Source organism: Heteronotia binoei, chromosome 9 (genome assembly GCF_032191835.1).
Source record: "Heteronotia binoei isolate CCM8104 ecotype False Entrance Well chromosome 9, APGP_CSIRO_Hbin_v1, whole genome shotgun sequence".
Classification (NCBI taxonomy): Eukaryota; Metazoa; Chordata; class Lepidosauria; order Squamata; family Gekkonidae; genus Heteronotia; species Heteronotia binoei.
Genome location: NC_083231.1, coordinates 125418694 through 125446627, shown reverse-complemented (window position 1 = coordinate 125446627; position 27934 = coordinate 125418694). Strand labels below are relative to the sequence as shown.

The following is a 27934-nucleotide window of genomic DNA, read 5'->3' as shown; positions in this document are numbered from 1 at the left end:
CATTTTGCAACATACATTTCAGTGCAGGAAATTCCACATTGCCTGAGCAAACAGAATTGGCAGTGGTCCCATCAGCCAATCTCACATACTTATGCTCAGGACTGTCAATGTTTTTCAACAACTCCTTCTCGCAGCAGAGATGGCTCGTTGCCCCGGAGTCTAAAATCCAAGCAGACCCTGTGCTCTCTACTGCAGACGTGACCAGCCGGGTTGCTTCCTCACACGGGCTGGCGGTCCTCCGCTCTCGCCGCACACGCCCCCGCCTCTTCTCCCTCTCAGGGCAAGCTCGGAGCAGGTGCTGCGACGACCCGCATCCATAGCAGCGACGGACTGCAAACGCAGTCGGCTCCACTTCCTCCACCTTCGGACGCCTGCCAGCAGCAAAAGCTGGCTCGTTCTTGGCTGTCTTCCCGGACACACCGATAACAGCACGCTGCCCGGCCGACACCCCCGGACAGCTCACGGCCGCAATTCTCTCTTGGAAGTCAAGCAGGTGGGCACAGACGTATTCCATGGTCAGGGTCGCTACGTCCACCGTCTCCAGAGAAGTTATCAGGGGAGTGTACTCAGGTGGCAACGACGACAGCAAAATGTACACTCTGTCGTCTGGAGCTACAGTCTTGCCTCTTGCCTCCAGCTCAACGAAACAGTCCGTTAGCCGTTTGATGTGATCTTTCACACACCCTCCAGCCGGCATAACGGTGCGGAACATCCTCCTTGTCAAGGCCATGAGGGAACCAGCAGTGGTGCTAACATGCACCGCACTCAACGCGTCCCAGGCAGCCTTGGGAGTGTCCTTCCCTCGCACATAAACCAGCTGGTCATCTCCTATAGATAGCACTATGTTGGCCAGTGCCTTATCCGATAACACAGTCTCGGCAGGAGATAAGTCAGCAGGGGGGTTACTCACGAACAGCCATTGCCCTTCACGCTTGAGGTAGTGTTGCATTCTCAGGCTCCACACCGCGTAGTTGGCTGAGGTGAGCTTCTCAACGGCTACTCCAAGCTGTTGCTGAGCCATCGTGCCGACTCCTCCTCACAGCTGGCTGCCGACGTCCCTCTGGCTCTCAAACAGAGAACGGTGGTGCTTCTGTGTCCTTCACCGGCGTTCCTCGCCTCCGGCTCTTTCCAAACTCACAGTCAGCTCAACTCTCAACTCTCTCCTCCGCGCAGCGGAAGCGTGCTGGGCCCATAACCCTGTCGGAGCGGGAGTAGCAGAGTGAGGGAGATGACTTGCCCGACACAGGGCTTCAGGAAAGAAAATCAGGCAGACACGTGCAACTAGTGCCAAAAGGTGTATTAACATATATACACAACAAGTGCTCTCTTGTGCAGTCTATACAATATCACCTCCACGGACAAAGTGCTTCGCCTAACCACCATCTCACAGGGAGAGACCTGTGTGATGCACACACAGATCATATATAGTCCAAGCAGCCAATCCTGGCCGTGCTGACTCAGCAGATTGCATCACTTGGCTTCTGCCGGCTCAAGCCGGTCTGCTGATCAGGTCACTGTGACCTAGCCTGGCAGCTAGATCACCAGCTGTCATACTGTAGCTGTCAGACTGGGTTTATGTAGATTCTTGCTCCAACACTCTCAACCCTCCCGGTGTGGAATCCTCTGCTTGTCATCTGCCTGTCACTGGCCTGCCCGGCTCAGGTTGCTGCGGAGAGATCAAAGAGAGCCTTTGTAAAGGAGGCTCCTGCTGCGGGGAGGGCCTTTGGGGCCAGGGGGCTCCCTGACAGTTCTTGGGGGGCAAAACCTGGCAGCAGAGGTGCATTTGGCAGCCCCCGTGGGAGTTGTGGGAAGCCAGAACAACCAGAGGGAGCCAGGTGAAGTGTGCAGACTCTTATCTGGGAGAACCAGGTTTGATTTCCCACCCCTCCACTTGGACCTGCTGGAATGGCCTTGGGTCAGCCAGAGCTCTCTTATCTGGGAGAACCGGGTTGGATTCCCCACTCCTCCACTTGCAGCTGCTGGAATGGCCTTGGGTCAGCCAGAGCTCTCTTATCTGGGAGAACCGGGTTGCATTCCCCACTCCTCCACTTGAATCTGCTGGAATGGCCTTGGGTCAGCCAGAGCTCTCTTATCTGGGAGAACCGGGTTTGATTCCCCACTCCTCCACTTGCAGCTGCTGGAGTGGCCTTAGGTCAGCCAGAGCTCTCTTATCTGGGAGAACCGGGTTGGATTCCCCACTCCTCCACTTGCAGCTGCTGGAGTGGCCTTGGGTCAGCCAGAGCTCTCTTATCTGGGAGAACCGGGTTGGATTCCCCACTCCTCTACATGCAGCTGGTGGAATGGCCTTGGGTCAGCCAGAGCTCTCTTATCTGGGAGAACCGGGTTTTATTCCCCACTCCTCCACTTGAATCTGCTGGAATGGCCTTGGGTCAGCCAGAGCTCTCTTATCTGGGAGAACCGGGTTTGATTCCCCACTCCTCCACTTGCAGCTGCTGGAATGGCCTTGGGTCAGCCAGAGCTCTCTTATCTGGGAGAACCGGGTTTGATTCCCCACTCCTGCACTTGCAGCTGCTGGAGTGGCCTTGGGTCAGCCAGAGCTCTCTTATCTGGGAGAACCGGGTTGGATTCCCCACTCCTCTACATGCAGCTGGTGGAATGGCCTTGGGTCAGCCAGAGCTCTCTTATCTGGGAGAACCGGGTTTTATTCCCCACTCCTCCACTTGAATCTGCTGGAATGGCCTTGGGTCAGCCAGAGCTCTCTTATCTGGGAGAACCGGGTTTGATTCCCCACTCCTCCACTTGCAGCTGCTGGAATGGCCTTGGGTCAGCCAGAGCTCTCTTATCTGGGAGAACCGGGTTTGATTCCCCACTCCTCCACTTGAATCTGCTGGAATGGCCTTGGGTCAGCCAGAGCTCTCTTATCTGGGAGAACCGGGTTTGATTCCCCACTCCTGCACTTGCAGCTGCTGGAGTGGCCTTGGGTCAGCCAGAGCTCTCTTATCTGGGAGAACCGGGTTGGATTCCCCACTCCTCTACATGCAGCTGGTGGAATGGCCTTGGGTCAGCCAGAGCTCTCTTATCTGCGAGAACCGGGTTTGATTCCCCATTCCTCCACTTGAATCTGCTGGAATGGCCTTGGGTCAGCCAGAGCTCTCTTATCTGGGAGAACCGGGTTTGATTCCCCACTCCTCCACTTGCAGCTGCTGGAGTGGCCTCAGGTCAGCCAGAGCTCTCTTATCTGGGAGAACCGGGTTTGATTCCCCACTCCTCCACTTGCAGCTGCTGGAATGGCCTTGGGTCAGCCAGAGCTCTCTTATCTGGGAGAACCGGGTTTGATTCCCCACTCCTCCACTTGCAGCTGCTGGAGTGGCCTTAGGTCAGCCAGAGCTCTCTTATCTGGGAGAACCGGGTTTGATTCCCCACTCCTCCACTTGAATCTGCTGGAATGGCCTTGGGTCAGCCAGAGCTCTCTTATCTGGGAGAACCGGGTTTGATTCCCCACTCCTCCACTTGCAGCTGCTGGAGTGGCCTTGGGTCAGCCAGAGCTCTCTTATCTGGGAGAACCGGGTTTGATTCCCCACTCCTCCACTTGAATCTGCTGGAATGGCCTTGGGTCAGCCAGAGCTCTCTTATCTGGGAGAACCGGGTTTGATTCCCCACTCCTCCACTTGCAGCTGCTGGAGTGGCCTTAAGTCAGCCAGAGCTCTCTTATCTGGGAGAACCGGGTTGGATTCCCCACTCCTCCACTTGCAGCTGCTGGAGTGGCCTTGGGTCAGCCAGAGCTCTCTTATCTGGGAGAACCGGGTTGGATTCCCCACTCCTCTACATGCAGCTGGTGGAATGGCCTTGGGTCAGCCAGAGCTCTCTTATCTGGGAGAACCGGGTTTTATTCCCCACTCCTCCACTTGAATCTGCTGGAATGGCCTTGGGTCAGCCAGAGCTCTCTTATCTGGGAGAACCGGGTTTGATTCCCCACTCCTCCACTTGCAGCTGCTGGAATGGCCTTGGGTCAGCCAGAGCTCTCTTATCTGGGAGAACCGGGTTTGATTCCCCACTCCTGCACTTGCAGCTGCTGGAGTGGCCTTGGGTCAGCCAGAGCTCTCTTATCTGGGAGAACCGGGTTGGATTCCCCACTCCTCTACATGCAGCTGGTGGAATGGCCTTGGGTCAGCCAGAGCTCTCTTATCTGGGAGAACCGGGTTTTATTCCCCACTCAGCCAGAGCTTTCGCAGGAGTTGTCCTTGAAAGGGCAGCCTCTAGGAGAGTTCTCAGCCCCATCCACCTCACAGGGTGTCTGTTGTGGTGGAGGAAGGTGTAAAAGGAGATTGTAAGCTGCTCTGGGACTCTGTTACAGAGAAAAGGAAAGGTCCCCTGTGCAAGCACCAGTCGTTTCCGACTATGGGGTGACGTTGCTTTTACAAGGTTTTCATGGCAGACTTTTTACGAGGTGGTTTGCCATTGCCTTCCCCAGTCATCTACTCTTTCCCCCCAGCAAGCTGGGGACTCATTTGACCAAACCTTGGAAGGATGGTAGGCTGAGTCAACCTTGAGCCGGCTACCTGAACCAGCTTCCACTGGGATCAAACTCAGGTCATGAGCAGAGGGCTCTGACTGCAGTACTGCAGCTTTACCACTCTGTGCCACGGGGCTCTTCAGAGAGAAGGGCAGGGTATAAATCTGTAGTCGTCTTCTTCTTCCTGCCTGCTAGAAGTCTTCTCTTCTGCTGTTCTGGCCCTCCGCATGTTCGTTCATTCGGTGTGGGCACCCTCCTTGCCTCCGCTTGGACTGACTCCGGTTGCTTAGCCGTGGCCAGGGAGTCCTGGACTGTGACTTTTCAGTTTGGGCCTGTAACGTTTTGAACATAAGATACCCTTGAGGGCTTGCGGTCACTCACCATCACAGCAGAAACGCACCAAGGGTTGGTATCAGTGATTATTCTATTACCTCTTGCTGGGGCAGGGGCGGGAGGGGGAACAACTTATGGCTTACTCTCATGGCCTTGCTTTTGATGGCGTAAAGTCCTTTTCCGTTCTTTTATGGGCTGGGGTCAGTGCTCTCTGATGTATCTTGCTTTCTTTTGTATATCAACAAGAACTTCCCTTGTTTCTCACATCTCTGCTTTTCAGCTCCACCGAAGTTGATGACATGATCCGGAAATCGACCAATTTACTCCTGACCCGAACGCTCAGCAACTGTTTACAGAATGTCATCAAGAGGAGGAATGTGGGTCTGACGGAGGCAAGTGGGGAAGGGCTGCTCTCTGCTCTCCTGCCCCACAAAGCTGCTTTGGACAGCCTGCTGGGTCAGGGAGGGAGGAAGAAGGAAAGGAAGCAAAAAGGACGGATGTCTCATTCCTCTGCCCCCACTTCTTTGAAAAAAGGAGGGGTTCTTAGCCTGAGAAGAAGCCCCCGTCTCCTACAAGTAGCCCTCCCCTTAATTCCCAAATTTTACGTACATATGGATGCCCTTTAAGGCTTTTCCTTGTGCAGCCAAGCCCATGCTGCATAATTGAGGGGAAGGGTTAATATTTGCCCATCTTTGACCACTGAAGCCCTGAGACAGCTGCATAAGAACATAAGAGAAGCCCTGTTGGATCAGGCCAATGGCCCATCCAGTCCAACACTCTGTGTCACACAGTGGCCAATATATATGTGTGTGTGTACACACGCACACACACACACACACATATATATATACTGTGGCTAATAGCCACTGATGGACCTCTGCTCTATATTTTTATCCAATCCCCTCTTAAAGCTGGCTATGCTTGTAGCCGCCACCACCTCCTGTAGCGGGGAATTCCACATGTTAATCACCCTTTGGGTGAAGAAGTACTTCCTTTTATCCATTTTAACCTGACTGCTCAGCAATTTTATTGACTGCCCATGAGTTCTTGTATTGTGAGAAAGGGAGAAAAGTACTTCTTTCTCTACTTTCTCCATCCCATGCATAATCTTGTAAACCTCTATCATGTCACCCCGCAGTTGACGTTTCTCCAAGCTAAAGAGCCCCAAGCGTTTTAACCTTTCTTCTTAGGGAAAGTGTTCTAACCCTTTAATCATTCTAGTTGCCCTTTTCGGCACTTTTTCCAATGCTATAATATCCTTTTTGAGGTGCAGTGACCAGAATTATACACAGTATTCCAAATGAGACCGCACCATCGATTTATACAGGGGCATTATGATACTGGCTGATTTGTTTTCAATTCCCTTCCTAATAATTCCCAGCATGGCGCTGGCCTTTTTTATTGTAATCACACACTGTCTTGACATTTTCAGTGAATTATCTACCATGACCCCAAGATCTCTCTCTTGGTCAGTCTGCCAGTTCACACCCCATCAACTTGTATTTGTAGCTGGGATTTTTGGCCCCAATGTGCATTACTTTGCACTTGGCCACATTGAACCTCATCGGCCACGTTGACGCCCACTCACCCAGCCTCAACAGATGCCTTTGGAGTTCCTCACAATCCTCTCTGGTTCTCACCACCCTGAACAATTTAGTGTCATCTGCAAACTTGGCCACTTCACTGCTTACTGCAACGGATGTTCTTCCATTTTCTTTTTTAAATTAAACTTTTAAAAAACGATATACAACAATTGCAGTCCTGCCTGGAGTCTGTAATGCCCCTGATGGATGAGCAAGACATGTGCCAATCAGTTGCAGGATTTGGGCTGAGAAGCTTCTGTGTGCTTTGCAGAATTGCTCTCTTGTCCAGCACTGTGGAATAGGGCCAGGGGCTGAGGCCAGGTGTCCCCTCCCTCAGCAGGTGCCGGTCATCGGGGCGAGATTGCTGGAACTGGTCAAGTTTCCAGGACTGGATGCAGATTCCCAAACTGGATGCAAGTTCAGTGGAGAGGGATCAAAGGAGCATACGCCTGGCTGAGTCTCCAACATTGGACACGGACCCTTGCATAGGCATACAAGGATTTGCGTCCAGTTTTGGAGATTTGTCCAGGCATATTTTCTTGTGACACTATTCCTTAAAATAGTTTTGATGTACAGGAACCCGTGGTGCAGAGTGGTAAAGCTGCAGTACTGCAGTCCTTAGTTCTGCTCACGACCTGAGTTCGATCCTGGCAGAAGCTGGTTCAGGTAGCCGGCTCGAAGTTGACTCAGCCTTCCCTCCTTCCGAGGTTGGTAAAAGGAGTCCCCAGCTTCCTGGGGGGAAAGCACAGGCAAACCACCCTGTAAAAAGTCTGCCGTGAAAACGTGATGCGACATCACCCCAGAATCAGAAACGACTGGTGCTTGCACAGGGGACCACCTTTACCTTTACTGAAACTTGAAAAAGAGCCCTTTTTGCGTTGCTGCAGAAGTCAGCCCAAATGGTGATTGGCCAGTAAAATGAAAAGACAAGCTGCTTTTTGAGTGGTGCCTTCAGTAATCCAGATGTGGGAAACGTGGGAGCAAAGGGAACGGAGATCTCTGAGGTCAGGGGGAGCTGCAGCATCTGAAGTGAGGCCCTGGGACTCCGTGGGCCCTGCCCCTTTGCTCTGCTCTTCTGCTGGCCAGCCTGCCAGTAGAATCATGGGATCAAACTTGACATCTGCTTCTTTGTGCGGCAAGAAGCATCTCCTTCCCAGCAGTGGAAGGGAGGAAGAGGGGCATCAGTTTTTATCTCCCCCCCTCCCTTTATATTTAGACAAGCCCTGTGGCCATCTGCCTGCCATGTTGAAACAGTTTCTTTTAAACAGGTTTGGGGGGGGCGGTATTTCAGCAGCAAAGGCTGAAGTTCTGAGACAACCAAATTGGCTCTTAATTGCCGCTCAAAGCGCCTGCAGGTCTTTCCTGCAGACCCTTATCTGATCAAGGGGGAGGGAGGAGTGTCGCTCAGAGCCCCCCCTCTCCAGCTGCTGGCGGGCAGGGGGCTTCAGGCAGGCTGTCTTCGTGGAGCCCCCTCACCTCTTCCTGAGGTCCACGGCGAGCAAGTTGATTCGTGGTTTCTTCTCCAGCTAGTACCCATCCTGGGGAAATTCCTTCCCTGGAGAGTTACGGCTGGCCTGCAAATTGCCCCCGCCCCTCTTTGTCAAAAAGATATTGTACCCTGCCTGAGGCAGTGTCTCCATGACGGGGCGGGGCGGGGGGATCCTCTGTATTGTCAGCTGTGACTTTATCTGGCCTGCCGGTGATTCATGATAGAGAAACTGAAATGTAAAATATGTTTTCCTCGTTTGGCAGCTGGTCCAGATTATAATCAACACAACCCACTTGGAGAAATCCTGCCAGTTCCTAGAGGAATTCATCACCAATATTACCAGTGTCCTCCCAGAAACGGTCCACACGACTAAGCTCTATGGGACCGCCACCTTCAAGGTGAGCCTGCTGCTCGTGGCCTTGCCTTCGCTCAGCATCCCGACGCTCTAGAGCAGCGTGTCACATGAGCAGGGTGCAAAGAGGGTGGGCGAGGTCTCGGAAGGAACACCAGGCCTTTTGGGGAAGCCGTCTGCCGCAGCCAGACTCCGAGTGCACAAGGAAGAGGAAGTGGCGGCAAAAAAGTCGGTGCGAAACCTGGGAGTGCTCCCACTGCAGCTCTGGATTTTAGGGTCCCTCGGGGTGTCTAGGGGGCAACATCAGTGAACCACTTAGGTAGGAATGGCTGGGGGAGGCACAGGGAAGAGCAGAAAGGAGATGAGGGCATGGCCAGACCCAACAGAGTTCTGTCCTGGGATGACAGAAGTTAGCGTGTGCAGGGGCTTCCTTCCCAAAAACCTAAATGGCATTTTCTGTACCCTGTTTTTCCTCTTTTGTGGGTTACCCCAAGTGGCTTATGTAGCCATAAAGAGCATTTCATAAAGGGAGGCCCGAGGGGACATATTCAGTCCAACAGACTGTGCCATGTAAGAGTCCCTTTTTCTGTAGTGATCACTAAGTCTGGCTCCCTGGAGAGAGACCTTCAAGCAGAGTCTCTGTCTCTTGTCTGTGTGTGTGTCTCTGTCTGTCTGTCTGTCTTTCTGTCTCTCTCTGAAAAGACCCTCAGCTGTGCCTTTCTTCTGTCTCCCTTCCAGAGGGCAGAGTCTTTCTTTTTCAAGGCCTCTCATGCCCGTTCCCCTGCATGGGAAGGATTTCTTCTTTCCAGGGCCCTTGCTCCATCTCCCTCCAGTGAGAAGGGGTGGGAGGGTGGTGTGCCCATCTTGATGGCCGCTGTTCAGCTGGGTTGCCCTTGTGTCCCCCCCGCCCCCAGGATGCCCGCCATGCTGCCGAGGAAGAGATCTACACCAACTTGAATCAGAAGATTGACCAGTTCCTGCAGCTGGCTGATTACGCTTGGATGGCTGCTGAGCCCAGCGCTGAGGCCAGCGACTACCTGGTGGACCTCATCGCCTTTCTACGGAGCACCTTTGCTGTCTTTACACACCTGCCTGTAAGTGCCCCTGGGGGTGGGAGGGGGGACTCTTTGTCTTCTGCCCTTGGAGCTTTCCAGGCGCCCCCAAGGAAGAGAAGAAACTGGGCAGTGTCTGCAAAGCAAGGGACCAAAGGCGCTCTTTCCGGAGGGGGGAGGAGCCCAGATTGGTCAGGACTTTCTTGGGTTGAGGCGTGGGTACAGAAGGCCAAGTCTTCCTTCTGCAGGCCATTTGGTATTGGATGGGGCCTCCCTCCAGCAGTCCACTCCTATAAGGTTCTTGAGTCTATTCAGCTGCCTTATTCTGAACCAGACCCTGGGTCCATCGGAGTGTGGTCCAATCAGCAGCATCTCTCCAGGGTCTCAGACTGAGGACTTCCCCATCACCCACTGCCTGATCATTTAACTGGAGATGCTGTGGGGGATTGAACCTGGGACCTTCTGCATGCCGAGCAGAGGCTCTACTACTGAGCCTCCACGTCCCCTTCCCCACCTGCACTGTGCTTCTCATGTGACCCAGCATCCAATCGTGTCCCTCCGCTGCTGGTGGCCCCAAGGGGAGGAGTTCCCAGCCAAGGAATTGGCCCACTGGCGTGTGACGTAGTTGCACTACATGTGAGTGGTCTGCTAAGTGGCCCAGGCAAGTTTGCAGCAGCTGGCAATGCCAAGGACGGCCTGGGAGCCCAGCCCTTCTCCTGCTTGTGTCACTAGCAGGAGGCACAACCTCTTCATACATAAAGCAACGGGGTCTCCAGCTCTTTGAGGAGTGGCGCTCCAGTTGCAGGAGATGGCTCTCCTGGGGCAGGGCAAGCAGGGGAGAGGAGAAGCCCCCTTGGTCCCCGGCGCTGGGTTGTGGTTTTAATGTCACGTCAGAGAAGCGAATGTGAATCGCCTTGACAGAGCTGTGCCAAGCAGAGGGATTTGTTGACTTTAAGCCTTGTGGAGACGGGAGGTTATGTCAACACCTCTGCCGGGGCTGTCAGCTGAACAAGGCAAGGAAGTTTTTTATTTGTTGGGGGAAGAGGTGTTTCTCTGTTTTGACTTGGAGTTTCCTTTAATCCTCGGAGGCTTGTATCTTGATAACCTTTCTTGCAAGGTAATCAGGGAGGTCAGGAGGTGAGGCTGGTCGGGGAAGGGGAAGGAGCCTTTCAGCAGCCCTAATCGACTCCAGCCGTTCAGCCGCAGCTCTTTGCAGAGGGAGGGTCTGCGCCCCCCACCCCCACCCCCTTCCTCCTCTTCCGATGACTTCTGGCCAGATGGCAAGCACAGATTTCACTTGGTGCCCTGAAAGATCTCCACATTATTTGCTCAGGCCTGGGGGCCGTGTCTCACACGTCATGCCCAAACCCTTGGCCTTTGCAAAGCATGGCTTTGGCATCCGTAGCTAGTGGAAGGGGCTGTGACTTGGCGTGTCAAAGGTCCCAGCTTAGTCCCCTGTGAAAAGTTCTCGGATAGAAAGTGCTGGGCTAAGACGGTGCTCGGCAGAACAGACTCAAGGTCTAAGGCAGCTCAAGGAGTTTGCCTGGCCTGGCCTGGTGTTACGCCCAAGGGAAGAGTGCCGCCCAGTCTGGGTCAAGGCAGCTGTGAGGAGCTAGAATCTCTTTTGATTGACACACCCCAGCAAGATGGCTGTCAGGAGCACAGGAAATGCATCATGCTGTCCTCCAGACACATCGGTGCCTCCCACTGCACTCCTGGGCACTGTTCAAAGTGCTGCTTCTTACCTTGAAGCCCCCAAACAGTCTGAGACCATGTGAAGCTGCCTTCTACTGAATCAGACTCCCCTCAGTCCATCAAAGTCAGTATTGTCTACTCAGACTGGCAGCGGCTCTCCAGGGTCTCAAGCTGAGGTTTTTCACGCCTACTTGCCTGGACCCTTTTTAGTTGGAGATGCCGGGGATTGAACCTGGGACCTTCTGCTTACCAAGCAGACGCTCTACCACTGAGCCACCATTCCTCCCCAAATATATGAACATATGAAGCTGCCTTCTACTGAATCAGACCCTCTTGAGTCCATCAAAGTCAGTCTTGTCTACTCAGACTGAGGCTTTTCATGCCTACTTGTATGGACCATTTTTAGTTGGAGATGCCAGGGATTGAACCTGGGACCTTCTGCTTACCAAGCAGATGCTCTGCCACTGAGCCACTGTCCCTCCCCAATAGACATATGAACATATGAAGCTGCCTTCTACTGAGTCAGACCCTGGGTCCATCAAAGTCAGTATTGTTTACTCAGACTGGCAGTGGCTCTCCATGGTCTCCAGCTGAGGTTTTTTCACGCCTATTTGCCTGGACCCTTTTTTGGAGATGCCGGGGATTGAACCTGGGACCTCCTGCTTACCAAGCAGATTCTCTACCACTGAGCCACCGTCCCTCCCCATAAACTTCAAGTATGAGCCCACCACTCATTTGGGGCCTTCTTTAGGAACCCACATAGGCCCCCTTTGTCTGGGGTGAAATAAAGAGCCATCTTTCAGAAATGGGGCCGTCCCTGTGGCAGCTCCTTGTCTCATCGGCTCCCTCCCCTGCTCCGCCGGCCTGTTTTTGGTTAGGGGCTGGGGGACTCCCACTCCCATGTGCCTGTGGGGCCTGGGGGTGCAGGGAGCCCAGTCACCTTCCTTGGCTAGCTTTCTCTTGCACTTTTCTGAAAAATGGCTTTTATTGCCATGGGATTGGGAGAGGTGGTTTGAAGGCTGTTGCTTGTACTGTTTTGTTGCCCTTTTCCCAGGCGAGATCAGGAGCTTTCATGCTGAGATTTGCAGCAGGATATACATCAAAACAAACTTTGCTTCCCCTCAGGCCCAAGGGGCTCAGCCAGAGCCCTGCTCCTGGGTTGCTGAGATGGGGTCGGCTTTGGATGCTCCAGAAATGGGAGCACTGGTTCCATCCCCATCCACATGAGCCGTCTTTAATTTTGTAACCTTGTAGTGGGAATAAAAGAGCCCCATGGCGCAGAGCGGTAAAGCTGCAGTATTGCAGTCTGAACTCTGCTCACGACCTGAGTTCGATCCCCGGCAGAAGCTGGGTTTTCAGGTAGCCAGCTCGAGGTTGACTCAGCCTTCCATCCTTCCGAGGTCGGTCAAATGAGACCCCAGCTTGCTGGGGGGAAAGTGCAGATGACTGGGGAAGGCAGTGGCAAACCACCCCGTAAAAAGTCTGCTATGAAAACGTTGCGAAAGCAACGTCACCCCAGAGTCGGAGACGACTGGTGCTTGCACAGGGGATGACCTTTACCTTTTTGGCATGAATAAGAGCAGCATCCCAATCACGGAGGGATGTGCCTCTTGCCGGCCTCCTTGAAGCACCCTGGAGACAGGTGAGAGCAGCTCTGAGCTGTGCCTGTGTCCCCCCTCGGCTGGTGCCCGCCTCCCCGATGCTTGGGCCTGCCCACAGCTGCGTTGAGAGCTCCTAGGCTCCCAGGGCTGGGGGGGAGGGCGGGCCTGCTGCTCAGGCCACTTGCGGAGCTGGTCTTCTGATGCCTGCTGTCTTGCCCTTCCCTGTGTAGGGGGATGCCAATGCCTATTCGACCATGCCGGTGAGTATGGCGGGCGTGTTTCTCCTGTCCCATGCACTCTGCTCACTGCTTGTGCTTAGAGGTGTCTTGAAGGGAAGCCGGGCTGGGAGCCGGAGGGAAGGAATCGCCTGGCTCTGCACAGGGGAGCTCTAGCAGTGCCGCCCGCTTGAGCTGGCCAAGGGAAGTCTCTCTCCCTCTCAGCTCCAAAGCGGTTGCAGGGGCAGTTAAGAGCATAAGAAAAGCCCTGCTGGATCAGACCCACTGGGCGGTCAGGTCCAGCCTGCTGTCCTCCTACATGGTGGCCAGCCAGTCCCTCTCAAGGTCTAGCAACAGGGCAGAGAGGCAGAGGCCTTCCCCCAAAGTTGCCTCCTGGGACTGGAATTCAGAGGTTGACTGCCTCTGAACATGGAGGTTCTCTTTTGTCCCCATGGCTCGGAGCCACTGAGAGACCTCTCCTCCTCCTCCTCCTCCTCCATGACTCTGTCTGGTCTCCTTTGAAAGCCGTCTGCGGCCATCACTACTGTGTAAGACGTTTCCCTTCTTGGCCCAGAGCTTCAGGCAGGCGAGAGCTCTTGTGCTCAGACCTCTTCTGGGTTCCCTTTCAGTCCCCTCTAATGAGACCACTCATGTCTCCTCCATGCCCCCCCCCATCATGGCGCAGAAACCCTAAATGTCCCAAGGGCATAATGGAAGAGACAGGCTGCAAGCCTTGTCTCACCTCCACTCCTGGGAGGGGCCATTGAAGGACGGAGCCCCCAACCCCTCTCACCTGGCCCCAGACAACCTAGAGGCTGCGGTTTCTCCTCCCTTCCTTTACTTCTGCCTTTCTCTTAGACCCAGGAAAAGGACATCCTTTTAGGCAGGGGTCCCGGTCCGTGGCCTGTTAGCAACTGGGCTGTGAGTTGTGTAATGATTTCATTATATATTACAATGTAATAATAAGAAGATGACGAGAAGATTGGGTTTATATCCTGCCCTCCATTCGGAATCTCAGAGCGGCTCACAATCGCCTTTATCTTCCTCCCCCACAAAAGACACCCTGTGAGGTGGGTGAGGTTGAGAGGGCTCTCCCAGAAGCTGCCCTTTCAAGGACAACCTCTGCCAGAGCTCTGGCTGACCCGAGGCCATTCCAGCACCTGCAAGTGGAGGAGAGGGGAATCCAACCCGGTTCTCCCAGATAAGAGAGCTGTGGCTGACCCAAGGCCATTCCAGCAGCTGCAAGTGGAGGAGTGGGGGGTCAAACCCGGTTCTCCGAGATAAGAGAGCTCTGGCTGACCCAAGGCCATTCCAGCAGCTGCAAGTGGAGGAGTGGGGAATCCAACCCGGTTCTCCCAGATAAGAGAGCTCTGGCTGACCCAAGGCCATTCCAGCAGCTGCAAGTGGAGGAGTGGGGAATCCAACCCGGTTCTCCCAGATAAGAGAGCTCTGGCTGACCCAAGGCCATTCCAGCAGCTGCAAGTGGAGGAGTGGGGAATCAAACTCGGGTCTCCCAGATAAGAGTCTGCACACTTAACCACCACACCAAAATAAAGTGCACAATCGTATCGTCCCAAAATCATTGTCCCCCCCCCCTCTCCCCTGCTGGTCCATGGAAAAATTGTCTTGCACAAAACTGTCCCTGGTGCCAAAAAGGTTGGAGACCACTGCTTTAAGGGGTCCAGCATCCTTCCCATCCCAGCAGGGATCCCAGGAGATCGGCGGCTGCCTCCCCTTCCTTTAGTTAGAAGAAGAAGATGATGATATTGGATTTATATCCCACCCTTCACTCTGAATCTCAGATCCTCAGAATGGCTCTCAATCTCCTTAACCTTCCCCCCCACAACAGACACCCTGTGAGGTGGGTGGGGCTGAGAGAGCTCTGACAGAAGCTACCCTTTCAAGGACAACTTCTGCCAGAGCTATGGCTGACCTGAGGCGATCCCAGCTGCTGCAAGTGGAGGAGTGGGGAATCAAACCCGGTTCTCCCAGAAAGGAGTCCGCACACTTCACCACTACACCCAACTGGCTCTCTAGCTAGCTGCTTCTCCTGCTGTCTGAGGGCTCCTAGTCCATGTTGAAGCAGCTGGCCTGGAGGTGCTCCTCCCTGTGCGATGGGCTTCTTCCAGGGTGGGAGCTGCCTGGTGGATCTGGTAGGAGCAGCGTGACCTCCATGCCCTTCTCTGCCCGGGGGGAGGGTCACCAGCTTGTGCCAAGCGTTGAGGGTAGCCTGAGGAGTTCCCTTCTCCTGCAGGGCAGCACCGGGGCCTGAAGAGGCCCAAAAGCTCGAGGGTTTCTCCTGCGAGAGATGGGGGTGGCTGGGGGTGGGCTTCCCCTTCACTCAGCGTGGGCTTTTAACTGGCATCCGTTTTCGCATCATCACCGTCATCTAATGTGGCTTTTTGTAGTTAGTTTGTACTAACGGAGCCAGAGTGGCGCTAACCCCTTTTCATTTATGGAAGGATTAATTTTTGTTGTTGTTAGAAGCAGAATCTCCTCCCTGCTCCCTGCGCTGGATCTGGATGGGAGACGCTCCGGCTGCTGCCTCTTGCTCCCAAGCCAGGGCGGGGGGTGGGGGGCGTTGTGCAGGGCTCTGCCCGAATGTCTTCCTGAGAGAGGCCCTCCTGCTGCAGTGCCTGAGGGGTGAGCTGGGGTCAGGCTGTGGCCCTGCCGAGAAGAGGCAGCAGTGTTGCTCCCACGGAGACCTTGCCTGCTGTGGTGCTTTTTCACCAGAGGCCGGATGGCCATTGGACAGCGGTCCTGATCCTGCGGAGAGAGCGTGTGAGGAAGGCGGGATGCGCCGATGCTGGGCTCCCGTGGCCCTTTCTGATGTGCCCAGGGGAACGGCCACAGCTGCTTTGGGGTCAGGGAGGGCTTTTCCTGCAGGCCAGGTCGGCCCTGGAGGGTTTGGGGGGGGGGGGGTTACCTTCCTTTGGGTGTAGAGCAGGGGCCACTGGGGGTGAGGGGTGGGGGGAGGTAGTTGTGAATTTCTTGCACTGTGCAGGAGGTTGGACTGGATGACCCCTGAGGTCCCTCCCAGCCCTGTGTTTCTACATTTCAGGGTCTAAGTGGCAAGTCGATGGTCCCAGCTCACAACTCCTGATGCATTCGCCGTCGCGGTGGGCAAGCAGCAGGACGCAGAGCCGGGTTTAGCAGGCTTTCACGCGGGAGGAAGCTGATGATTGTTTTTAAACGTTGGTGTCGGGCCTCTTGGTATAATCTGTGGCTCTGGAACGAATCCCGTGTGGCCGGATCTCCACCGAGAGAGCAGGGGAATCTCCAGCCAGCCACAGTGTCTGTGTGGGGAGTGCAGCGTGTGCACGCCCACGTGTGTCTTGCAAGGAAACTGGGCAGACCCTGAGGTGCCTGGGAAAATGTGCTTGCTTGACTCACTGGATCTGCTTTTGCTGCACCCTGGCGTCCTTAACAGCAGTGCACGTTTTGGGAACCTCCTTTGCCCGGGGTGGGGTGGGGGGTGCCATCTTTCTGGAAAGATCCTATAAAATGCCATGTAGGTGGGAGAGTGTACATTTGTGCAGGTCCTTCCCATATCGGTGCCAGTTTTCTTGCCTCAGCCCCCCACAGCCTTTTTCCTCTCTCACTTGGCGGGGGGGGGGGGGAGCTATCAGAGGAATTGCAGGACAACTTGGGTTAGAGCTGTCAGCTCTGTGGTCCATGGCACCCCAAGTGGAAAAAGGCGTGTGTGTGTGTGTGTGTGCAAAATGCTGCCACACATGGCATTGGCAAGGTCTGCTTTCATGGAATCATAGAGTTGGTACCTCCAGGGTCATCTAATCCAACCCCTGCACAATGCAGGAAACTCAGAAATACCTCCCCCTAAATTCACAGGATCTTCATTGCTGTCAGATGGCCATCCAGCCTCTGCTTAAAAACCTCCAAGAAAGGAGAGAAACTGTTCCACTGAGGAAGCCTGTTCCACTGAGGAACCGCTCTAAACTCACAAACCTCTCCCCCTAAATTCACAGGATCCTCATTGCTGTCAGATGGCCATCTAGCCTCTATTGAAAAACCTCCAAGGAAGGAGAGCCCACCACCTCCCAGGAGGAAGCCTCTTCTACTGAGGAACCACTCTAATAGTCAGGAAGTTCTTCCTAAGGTTGAGCCGGAAACTCTTTTGATTTAATTTCAACCCGTTGGTTCTTGTCCTACCTTCTGGGGCCACAGAAAACAATTCCACACCATCCTCTAGATGACAGCCCTTCAAGCCGCCCTGAGCCTGCCTAGGCGGGGAGGGCAGGATATAAATAAAATTTATTATTATTATTATTATTATTAAGTTCTTGAAGATGGTGATCCTATCACCTCTCAGCCGCCTCCTCTCCAGGCTAAACATGCTCAGCTCCTTCAACCTTTCCTCATAGGACTTGGTCTATCAGTGGTGTGAGTGGGAATGCATGAACACCTATCAGCTCGGCTCATGCCCTGTCCATGGAGGGGTGCTGGGGCAGCCAATTAATCAGCAGGCTGTTTTCACAACAGTTTGCAGGCACAGGCTGGCTGTGGCCCTCGCAAGCCAACCCCCCGCTGCAGTTTTGGCACAAGCCGGCAGGTGGGGTTTTCCCCGCACAGAAGTGTTCCATGGGTGGGAGCTCGGTCATGCCTGAAGTGAGCGCAGCATGTGGGGAAGCCGCGGTGAATCCATGATGAGGCTTCAGGCCTCAGAGCGTCTCCTTCGTGTGTGCATGCTTGTTAGGTATGTGTTGGAGCGGCTTCATCCTACCAAGATGGCAGCTGCTTTGGATTTCATGGGAAATCTGCCCAGTGGAAAGAATGTGGCTTCGCCAGTGAGCCCCGGAGAAAGGAAAAAGCCACCCAAGACCTGCATAAAGAGATGGCATCCCGGCCTGGATACTTCTTGGGTGGCCCGGGACTTGTGCTGTTAGCCTCTGCCTTTTTCTCTCCCCCTGCACTGGTTTGGAGGGCAAGGAGTTCAGCAAAGAGCAACGTCTGGATGGAGGCTTGGTGGCCATGAACATTTCCTATGGGAAGGGTCTCCCTCCAGTTCTGACTGCCCTTCAGGACCACGTCTCTGTGGTTCTCTGCAAGTTCTCTGAACAACTCCAATGGCTGTACATGCTTGCTTATGTTCGATGCATTTGTGGTTTGTGTCTCTCCCCCCACCCCAGCTGAAAGGACTCGTGCAGGTTTAATTTTGCAGCATTCTGGCCGGCCGGAAGTTCTGTTGTTGTTTCAGGATCTCTCAGCGAATCTGTGGATTGAATCCAGAATAGAAACAGAAGAAGACGGCAGATTTATACCCCGCCCTTCTCTCTGAATTAGAGACTCAGGACAGTTTACAATCTCCTATATCTTCTCCCCCCACAACAGACACCCTGTGAGATGGGGCAGGCTGAGAGGGCTCTCCCAGCAGCTGCCCTTTCAAGGACAACTCTTGTGAGAGCCATTCCAGCAGCTGCAAGTGGAGGAGTGGGGAATCAAACCCAGTTAGAACATAAGAAGAACATAAGAGAAGCCATGTTGGATCAGGCCAATGGCCCATCCAGTCCAACACTCTGCGTCACAGTGGCCAATATGTGTGTGTGTATACACACACACACAGACATATATATATATATATATATACACACACACACACACTGTGGCTAATAGCCACTGATGGACCTCTGCTCCATATTTTTATCCAATCCAATCTTAAAGCTGGCTATGCTTGTAGCTGCCACCACCTCCTGTGGCAGTGAATTCCACATGTTAATCACCCTTTGGGTGAAGAAGTACCTCCTTCTATTCGTTTTAACCTGTCTGCTCAGCAATTTCATCGAATGCCCACGAGTTCTTGTATTGTGAGAAAGGGAGAAAAGTACTTCTTTCTCTGCTTTCTCCATCCCATGCATAACCTTGTAAACCTCTATCATGTCACCCCGCAGTTGATGTTTCTCCAAGCTAAAGAGCCCCAAGCGTTTTAACCTTTCTTCATAGGGAAAGTGTTCCAAACCTTTAATCATTCTAGTTGCCCTTTTCTGGACTTTTTCCAATGCTATAATATTTTTTTAGAGGTGCGGTGACCAGAATTGCACACAGTATTCCAAATGAGAGCACACCATCGATTTATACAGGGAGATTGTGATTCTGGCTGATTTGTTTTCAGTTCCCTTCCTAATAATTCCCAGCATGGCGTTGGCCTTTTTTATTGCAAACGCACACTGTCTTGACATTTTCAGTGAGTTATCTACCACGACCCCAAGATCTCTCTCTTGGTCAGTCTCTGCCAGTTCACACCCCATCAACTTGTATTTGTAGCTGGGATTCTTGGCCCCAGTGTGCATTACTTTGCACTTGGCCACATTGAACCTCATCTGCCACATTCTCCCAGATAAGAGTCCACACACTTAACCAGACTGGCTCTCAGTAAAAGGAAGGTGTGTGTGTGTGATTCACCCAGGTTTCTTTGTGGGGGGGCGGGAAGGGGTGTCCACCCCTTTTGGCCTTCTGCAAATGCTTGTTTGGCAGGCTGTGTGATTGCCGCTGGCAGCCCCAGGATAGGCTGTCGTGGTAGGCTGCTGCCTCCCTTTGTGCCAAAAAGGTCTGCTGGGCATGTGGGGTGGGAAGTGCAGTCAATTCATAGCTGGTTTATGGCGACCCGTCATGGGGCTTTTGAGGGGAGAGACATTCAGAGGTTGTTGCCCATTGCTTGCCTCTGTGCAAAAATCCTGATAACATTCTTGTTTTTAAATAAAAGGTAAGGCCTTCTGGCTGAAAGAAGTGCTTCCCCTGTAAAAGCAAAACTGTAGATTCTGAAAGCCCCAATGCATTGCCTCTGTCTGGATCTGGAACCCAAACTGCATGCTGAGAATGCACTGGGTTCGATGGACTCCATTCCAAGATCTGGTGTCCTTTGTCCAAATAAAGTTCTGGGGCTCTTTGGTGCAGCCAGACCCTCCGGGTGGCAAAGAGTAGATTGAAGACTGCCTGCTGGCCTGCAGCCTCCTCCTGGACTCAGCAGGCGGGGGGGGGGGGGAGGGATTCATCAGCAAAGAAAGGCAGCCAACGTAAAGCAGACGGACGGACATCTTCTTTTTATCCAAGCCTGTGTTTGACCTGCCCCTCCCGGTGCAGTGTCATCTGCCGGGGAATACAGGGTTCCTTCCCTCCAAGTCATGGACAAGAATGCTGAAGAGCCCTGGACTGAGACAGAGACTCTGAACCATTCCCGGTGGAGCCGAGCAGCCCCGCCCATCTGAGGGAACCCGCCCTCTCCTGTGTCCCAGGCCTCCCCTTGGACACCCGTCCTCTGGTCTTGTCTGCAGGCAAGACTGGCCCTTCCCTCCAAGGTGGCTCTCTCTCTCTCTCGCTGTTGCCAGCCTTTGTGGGACACAAATCACATGTTCTCCTCGTGCTCTTTTCCTTTTCCTAGTGTGTTCTTTAAACCCCTTCTCAGGTGCAGCAGAGACGGTGAGGTGGTTGTGGGCTGCAGAGGGCTGGGCTGCCCCAGTGGAGCCGGCGGGCGCCTGGGAGGCTGGTGAGGGCAGGGGCTTGCTGGACCGCAGCAGCCACTGCGGCAGCCCCTGGAACCAGGGCAGCCTTCCAAGACCACCCCTCCTCTCGGAGCTCCGGCAGGCTTGTCTTGAGGAGGTTGCGGACGCTCCGCTCTTCTCCTGCTCCAGGAATTTATTTTCTGGTCTTGCTCTCCAAGCTTGTCCAGTCCTGCTCTCCGTGGCAGGAATTGGGATTAGCGGGTTTTTTCCCCAAAAAAGGGGGGGGGGAAAGGTAGGCCCTTCAAGGCGTCAGTCAGAACTGCAAGGCACTTTTGGGATTACTCTCCTCTTCCTTCCGCACAAGGCAGAATTGTTTTCTGCTTCTCCCCTTTAGCTTTCGGAGATGAGGTGGTGTTTATGGGTACTTAGACATAAGGAGCTCATTTTACCTGGAAAGAGAAAAAAGGCAGTGCTGTCCAAAACATTGCTAAGTAATAAGGGTATTTAAAGTGTTATTGTTTGCTTTTAAAGCTTCATTAGCCTTAAAACTCAGCTTCAAAGAGAGCAATTCCAGAGGAGTCCACGGTATTCTACAGGAGGGAGATCAGAAGAGGCTTTGGGCCGATTGTGTCCCATGAGCCAAATTTGGCACACGCAAGGAGCGGGGTTCTTCTTGAGAGCTAGCTGAGCATTAGCGCCTTGGCTCCAAACTCCCTAGCAGTGGGGTGTAAGCACAAAGGGAACCGTTTCTGCCTCTCTCCTTCCCTCTGCACTCCTCTTCTTCTGGCTCTCCAGAGCCTCCTTAGAGAAAAGTCTTGTCCCTTGGGCACTAATCACTGTTGATGCTTTCAACTCCTGGCTGTTGGTTGCTGGGAAAACGCCCAGCCTACTTTAGAGAGACGGGAAGCCAGAACAAGTCTGGGGCACAGGTACCTCCCCCTGACTTTTTCCCCAGTTTGGAAATTTTGGGGAGCACTGGAGAAAAATCATTCCAATGGAACTGTGCGTCTTTTGAAGTGTATTTCTTTATTACTAGACTTTTATCCCACGCTCTCCGCAAGCAGACTCAGGGCGACTAACAGTTAATTCAGACATCTGTAGTTTCGATTTAAAAACAATATAATGCAATGTGAAAAACGTTTTATGGTGCTGTTTGGTTTCAGTATAGGCAGGATCTTTCTTTCCTCTGGCAGTGATCCTATAACGACCGTAGTTCCTTGGCGCTGTCGGGTGGCCGTCCTCTCCTGGGGTAGGTGTTGAAGGCCTGTCGAAACAGTTCGGTTTTGCAGGCCCTGAAGATTCCAATGCTTTTCAAGGCAAGGTTTTACTCATTTGGAATACGCAGGAAAAGGTTTTTATGTAAGAAGATAAAACACTCCCCAGCACTTGGGAATAAACGTTCCTGTATTTACGCGGGCATACATAACATATTTTCAAATAGATGTTAGTTGTTTAAATGTGACCAATTATCTCCGCAGTTATACTCATGATATGCTACAAAAGAGTGCAGTGCAGTGGTCTAATCTAGACGAGAGTCTCCTTGTTGCTAGTTCCGAGGTTTCCAGACTTACTGAGCCAGGAGACACTTCTGAGGATTCCGAGAGTGGGAGATGGGTGGAGCCACAGGAGGGGGCACTGAGGCCAGGCGCAGTCACAGAATGGGGTGGGGGGGGAGGAGGATGGGACGTTACAAGTCAAATGCCAGCCAAGGTCAGAGACAGCCGCTTCTGGCTGGGGGGGGGGCTCCTGCAGACAAAAAAAGGGATGTCTCCTGGGGTCTTCCAAAGCAACTTTGGGCTGTATCAACAGAAGTCTAGTGTCCAGATCATGTGATGGTTTCGCTTCACTCTGCGCTGCTAAGACCTCACCTGGAGTATTCTGTTCAGTTTTGGGCACCACAATTTAAGAAGGATCTAGACAAGCTGGAACGGGTCCAGAGGAGGGCGACGAAGAGGGTGAGGGGTCTGGAGACCAAGTCCTATGAGGAAAGGTTGAAGGAGCTGGGCATGTTTAGCCTGGAGAGGAGGTGACTGAGAGGTGATATGACCACCATCTTCAAGTCCTTGAAGGGCTGTCATATAGATGATGGTGTGAAATTGTTTTCTGTAGCGCAGAAGGTAGGACCAGAACCAATGGATTGTAATTAAATCAAAAGAGTTTCCGGCTCAACATTTGGGAGAACTTCCTGACAGTTAAAGCGGTTCCTCAGTGGAACAGGCTTCCTCCTCGGGAGGTGGTGGGCTCTCCTTCCTTGGAGGTTTTCAACAGAGGCTAGATGGCCATCTGACAGCAATGAGGATCCTGTGAATTTAGGGGGAGGTGTTTGTGAGTTTCCTGCATTGTGCAGGAGGTTGGACAAATGACCTTAGAGGTCCCTTCCAGCTCTGTGATTCTAACTGTCTAAATCGATGGTGTGGCCTCATTTGGAGTCCTGTGTACAATTCTGGTCACCGCACCTCAAAAAAAGATATGATAACATTGGAAAAAGTCCAGAAAGGGGCAACTAGAATTATTAAAGGGTTGGAACACTTCACTTACGAAGAAACACTTCCCTAAGAACACTTTCCCTATGAGAGCCAGTTTGGTGTAGTGGTTAAGTACGCGGACTCTTATCTGGGAGAACCAGGTTTGATTCCCCACTCCTCCACTTGCGCCTGCTGAAATGACCTTTGTTCAGCCATTGCTCTTGCAGAGTTGTCCTTGAAAGGGCAGCTACTGGGAGAACTCTCTCAGCCCCACCCACCTCACAGGTTGTCTGTTGTGGGGGGGGGGGAAGGTAAAGGAGACTCTGAGATTCAGAGTATAGGGCAGGATATAAATCATATGATGTAACCCGCCCTCAGCCTGTTCTATGGAAAGGGTGGGCTAAAAATCGAATAAAATAAATAAATATAAATCCAATAAATCCAATATCAAAGGTTAAAACACTTGGGGCTCTTTAGCTTGGGGAAACGTTGACTGAGGGTTGACATGATAGAGGTTTACAAGATTATGCCTGGGATGGAGAAGGTAGAGAAAGAAGTACTTTTCTCCCTTTCTCACAATACAAGAACTCGTGGGCATTCGATGAAATTGCTGAGCAGACAGGTTAAAACGGATAAAAGGAAGTCCTTCTTCACCCAAAGGGTGATTAACATGTGGAATTCACTGCCACAGGATGTGGTGGCGGCTACAAACATAGCCAGCTTCAAGACGGGAACTCTCTGTCTGGGGCAGCGATGCTCTGTATTCTGGGTGCTGGGGGAAGGGCACAGTGGGAGGACTTCTAGTGTCCTGGCCCCACTGGTGGACCTCCTGATGCCGCCTGGGTTTTTTCTTGGCCACTGAGTGACACGGAGTGTTGGAGTGGATGAGCCATTGGCAGATCCAACATGACTTCTTATATTATGTTCTTAACTCTAGGGAGGGGGAGGAGACTCAGGGCCGGCTGTTTTCTTTGGATGCCAGGGAACCCATCTGTGGACACCCGTTTATTTATGTGTTTATTTGAACACACTTGCATTCAAATTTAAAGTGTGGTGCCCTTCGGCATCATGTTGGGGGATACTTCTGCAGTTTCTGAGCAAACAAGCCTCCAGCCTTTATACCAGTCTCTCACTCTGGATGTCGGTGGTATCTCTCTTTGCATGGATTGTAGTCTGCAAATTACCTGCTCTCCGTGCCCCCCATGTAATTGTCTCCAGGCCTCCTCATTAATCAGCCTAGGAAGGTTGAAGGGGGGGGTTGGGGGGAGTCAGCTAATCCCCTTCCTCCCTTGGGGCCTGGCCAGGGGCGTGGAGGAGGGGTGGAGCAGAGGAGAAGAAGAAGACTGCAGATTTATACCCCGCCCTTCTCTCTGAATCAGAGACTCAGAGCGGCTTACAATCTCCTGCGGGGTGACATGATAGAGGTTTACAAGATAATGCATGGGATGGAGAAAGTAGAGAAAGAAGTACTTTTCTCCCTTTCTCACAATACAAGAACTCGTGGGCATTCGATGAAATTGCTGAGCAGACAGGTTAAAACGGATAAAAGGAAGTACTTTTTCACCCAAAGGGTGATTAACATGTGGAATTCACTGCCACAGGAGGTGGTGGCGGCACAAGTATAGCCACCTTCAAGAGGGGTTTAGATAAAAATATGGAGCAGAGGTCCATCAGTGGCTATTAGTCACAGTATGTGTGTATATATAAAAATTTTTGCCACTGTGTGACACAGAGTGTTGGACTGGATGGGCCGTTGGCCTGATCCAACATGGCTTCTCTTATGTTCTCCTGTATCTTCTCCCCCCACAACAGACACCCTGTGAGGTGAGTGGGGCTGAGAGGGCTCTCCCAGTAGTTGCCCTTTCAAGGACAAGCTCTGTGATAACTGTGGCTGACCCAAGGCCATTCCAGCAGGTGCAAGTGGAGGAGGGGGATTCAAACCCAGTTCTCCCAGATAAAGAGTCTGCGCACTTCACCAAACTGGCTCTTCCGGCAGTCACCTCCCTTTGGGATATCTTTTTGTGACTCTTCCTTGCCCACGTCCTGCTGGGACTTGCCAACTCAGCCAGTCATTGGTCCAAGGGTTTTGAGATGGAGGCTGGGAAGTGCTTGGGTGGGTTCTCAAGAGGCTGACTGGACCGGCCAGCTGGGAAACAGAGGCCAGCAGCCTGGGCAGGGTCAAGCGGAAGAAAAGAATCCCGGTGTGAGCCTGTTTGGCTTGGCTCCTTCCTAGCAGCCAGAGCTCCACCCCCCATCCTGGTGATGGGTGGAGTGGGTCAAGACTGGCCTTGGCAGTGCGTGTTGTGAGGACTGGCACCAGGAATGTCAAAGAATGGCAGACCCAAGACCCGGAGGGTGGGAAGGGCTGCTTCTTCTCTTGGGGCAGAAGCAGCATGTCTGAGTGGGCAGTCGAGGGAAGAAGCAGGAGGGGGGAAAAGCCTCCCTCAAGGGCAAAGGACAACGGGCAGGAGGCACTGGGGGGGGGGGGATGAACTTAGAAAGATTCCCATCCTTCCCCAGATAAAGCAGGAGTCAAGTGGCACCTTGAAGACCAGCCACGTTTTATGCAGAACGCGAGCTTTCGTGTGCTCTCTAAGCACACCTCATCAGACGAGGGGATCAGGGATTGTGGGCAGTTTGTTGATGAAGACTGCAGATTGGTCACATGGTAAACCAGTGCGGCTTGCCCATTTGCTCTGGATGGCCATAAAAGGTAATAAAGTCCTCTGCCAATGGGTGTTTCTGTAAATCTAGGTGAATCACAAAAGGACGTGTATTTCCTAGTTGTAGTCCACCTAAAAAGTGTGCTTAGAGAGCGCACACAAAAGCTTACGTCCTGAATAAAAATTGGTTGGTCTTAAAGGTGCAGCTTGACTTCTGCTTTGTTCAACTACTTCAGACCAACACGGCCGCCCGCTTGGATCTCCCTTCCCCAGATAGTTCTTTTTTTAACCTCCGTGGTGGTTTATGATTTATTTTATAGACTTATTTTGTGATTTAAAATGTTTTTCATTCTTCAAATGTTTTGATGTTGCCTGCCTTGGGGGGAAGGGTGGCATAGAAATGTTTTAAATAAATCAATCCAATCCTCCCTCCTTCCCTTGGGCTGTCCTGCTGACCACTCCTTTCCCCTCCCCCCCTCCAGGGCAAGGTGGCCCAGACGGCCTGCATGTCTGCCTGCAAACACTTGTCCACCTCCCTGATGCAGCTGCTCTTGGAAGCGGAAGTGCGGCAGCTCTCGCTGGGGGCCTTGCGGCAGTTCAACCTGGATGTTGAAAAATGCGAAGGTGAGGAGGCTTCTGCTCTGGGCCTGGGGGGCAGAGAGGGAGGGAGAGAGGGTGAGTGGCAGAGGGGGGGAGGCAGGGAGAGAGGGTGAGTGGCAGAGGGGGGGGAGGGAGGGAGAGAAGGTGAGTGGCAGAGGAGGCTTTGTGGCCCCGATCCAGCTGCAGGTCCTTCTCTGGCTGGGGTGGGCTGCCTCCGTTCAGGCCTTCTCCTTCTTCCTAAATCTGGGCTCCTTGCTTTTTGACTCACACTGTCCTGAGCTAGACTGGAGTCCACTTAAAGAGCAAGAAGATTTTGGGGGTGTGGGCTTTGGAGAGTCAAGGCTCCCTACATCAAATACCCTTTGCCAGAACACTGACTGTTCAAAGCTGCCACCCCAAAAACCTTGCTGGTCTCAAAATCTAGCTTTCTACTGCAGACCACCACTGGCTGCCCTCTGAAACTTCTGACAGAGAGAGCTTTGACTTGCAAAAATTTAGGGATTAGATAAACATCTGGAGCAGAGGTCCATCAGTGGCTATAAGCAGTAAGGAAGAAACAGAACACTCTTGTCTGGGGCAGGGATGCTCTGTATTCTTGGTCTTGGAGGGTGACAGTGGGAGGACTTCTGGAGTTCTGGCCATGCTGGTGGACCTCCTGATGGCGTCTGAGTTTTGTACACTGTGTGACACAGAGTGCTTGGCCTGATCCAACATGAGCCATTGGCCTGATTCAACATGGCTTCTCTTACATTCTCATGTCTGGTACAGTGACGCTCTGTATTCTTGGTGCTTGGGGGGGGGCACAGTGGGAGGGCTTCTGGTGTCCTGGCTCTGCTGGTGGACCTCCCGATGGCCCCTGGGTTTTGGTCATTGTGTGGCACAGAGTGTTGATGGGACATTGGCCAGATCCAGCATGGCCTCTCTTTTGTTCTTAGGGGTGAAGCTCAGAAGGAGGAGATGGATGAGAATGGAGGACTTGCTCTGGAGGGAAGGAAGGGAGTTGGGGAAGGCTGAATCCTGGAGCCCAGCATGCCACAAGGTGGATGCTGACTAGCCCAAGAAAACAGAGAGGGGGCACCCAGTGTCTGTGAGGCCTGTGTCTCATGCCCAGTTGTGAGTAGGATTCCCATATATCTTTGTTAACAACAGCAGACACATCGAGGCACTGGCCCTTCCTCCAGGGCAAAGAGTGGTGTTTGCCGTGGCAGCAGCTCCTAGCCCCAGCATGAAGTAGCAGCAGCGGCTGCTTCCCACTTGGGCAGCCTTGGCACTGCCTCCTCCCTGCTTGAGCAGCGTTTTTTGCTGTTGAGGCTTGCTAAGGCTGCCGTTGGTCTGAACAATCCAACTTTTTTCCCTGGACATTCAGAAATAAAGTGAAAACTACATCATTTGAATGCAGTCCTAAACAGAACTGTCTCCAGCTGCCTCCTGAAGATTGACGGTTGGGGGGGGGGCAGGCTTACCTCCTTGAGGAAGTTTCTCCAGAATCGTGGGGCTGCCACTGAAAAGGCCCTGTCTCGTGTACTTGGCAAACAAACCTCTGTAATTGGGGGGACAGTCTCTCATGATCTAAACACTTCTTCACGAACACATAAGACAGGGGGAGCCAAACTTGATTGATGCAAGAGCCACTTAGAATAAACATCAGATGTCTGAGAGCCACAGGACATGAATATCAGATGTTAAAGGGCGGGCAGGCAGGCGGGAAAAAAGGAAGGAAGGAATTTAATTTTTATATTTATTTCCCGCCCTTTCCTGCAAGCGGGCTCAGGACAGTTTACAAATTTTTTTTAACATACCTACAGTTTAAAATAAAATTGAAATTAAAATAAAGAGCCCCGTGGCGCAGAGTGGTAGAGATGCAGTACTGCTCTCTGAGCTCTCTGAGTTCGATCTCTCTGCAGTCTGAGCTCAACCTGAGTTCGATCCCTGCGGAAGCTAGATTCAGGTAGCAGGCT

The 27934-nt window shown here is 52.8% G+C and overlaps 1 protein-coding gene across 1 annotated transcript in view; it reads left to right on the top strand.

Moving 5' to 3' along the window:
- The window catches only part of EXOC6B (exocyst complex component 6B), a 327565-nt gene that overhangs the window by 193886 nt on the left and 105745 nt on the right, over positions 1-27934 (top strand). Inside the window, exons 16-19 of the mRNA XM_060247225.1 lie at positions 5088-5199; positions 8143-8277; positions 9146-9325; positions 25859-26000. Coding sequence (XP_060103208.1) covers positions 5088-5199; positions 8143-8277; positions 9146-9325; positions 25859-26000 — 569 coding nt within the window. The remainder of the gene's footprint in view (positions 1-5087; positions 5200-8142; positions 8278-9145; positions 9326-25858; positions 26001-27934) is intronic.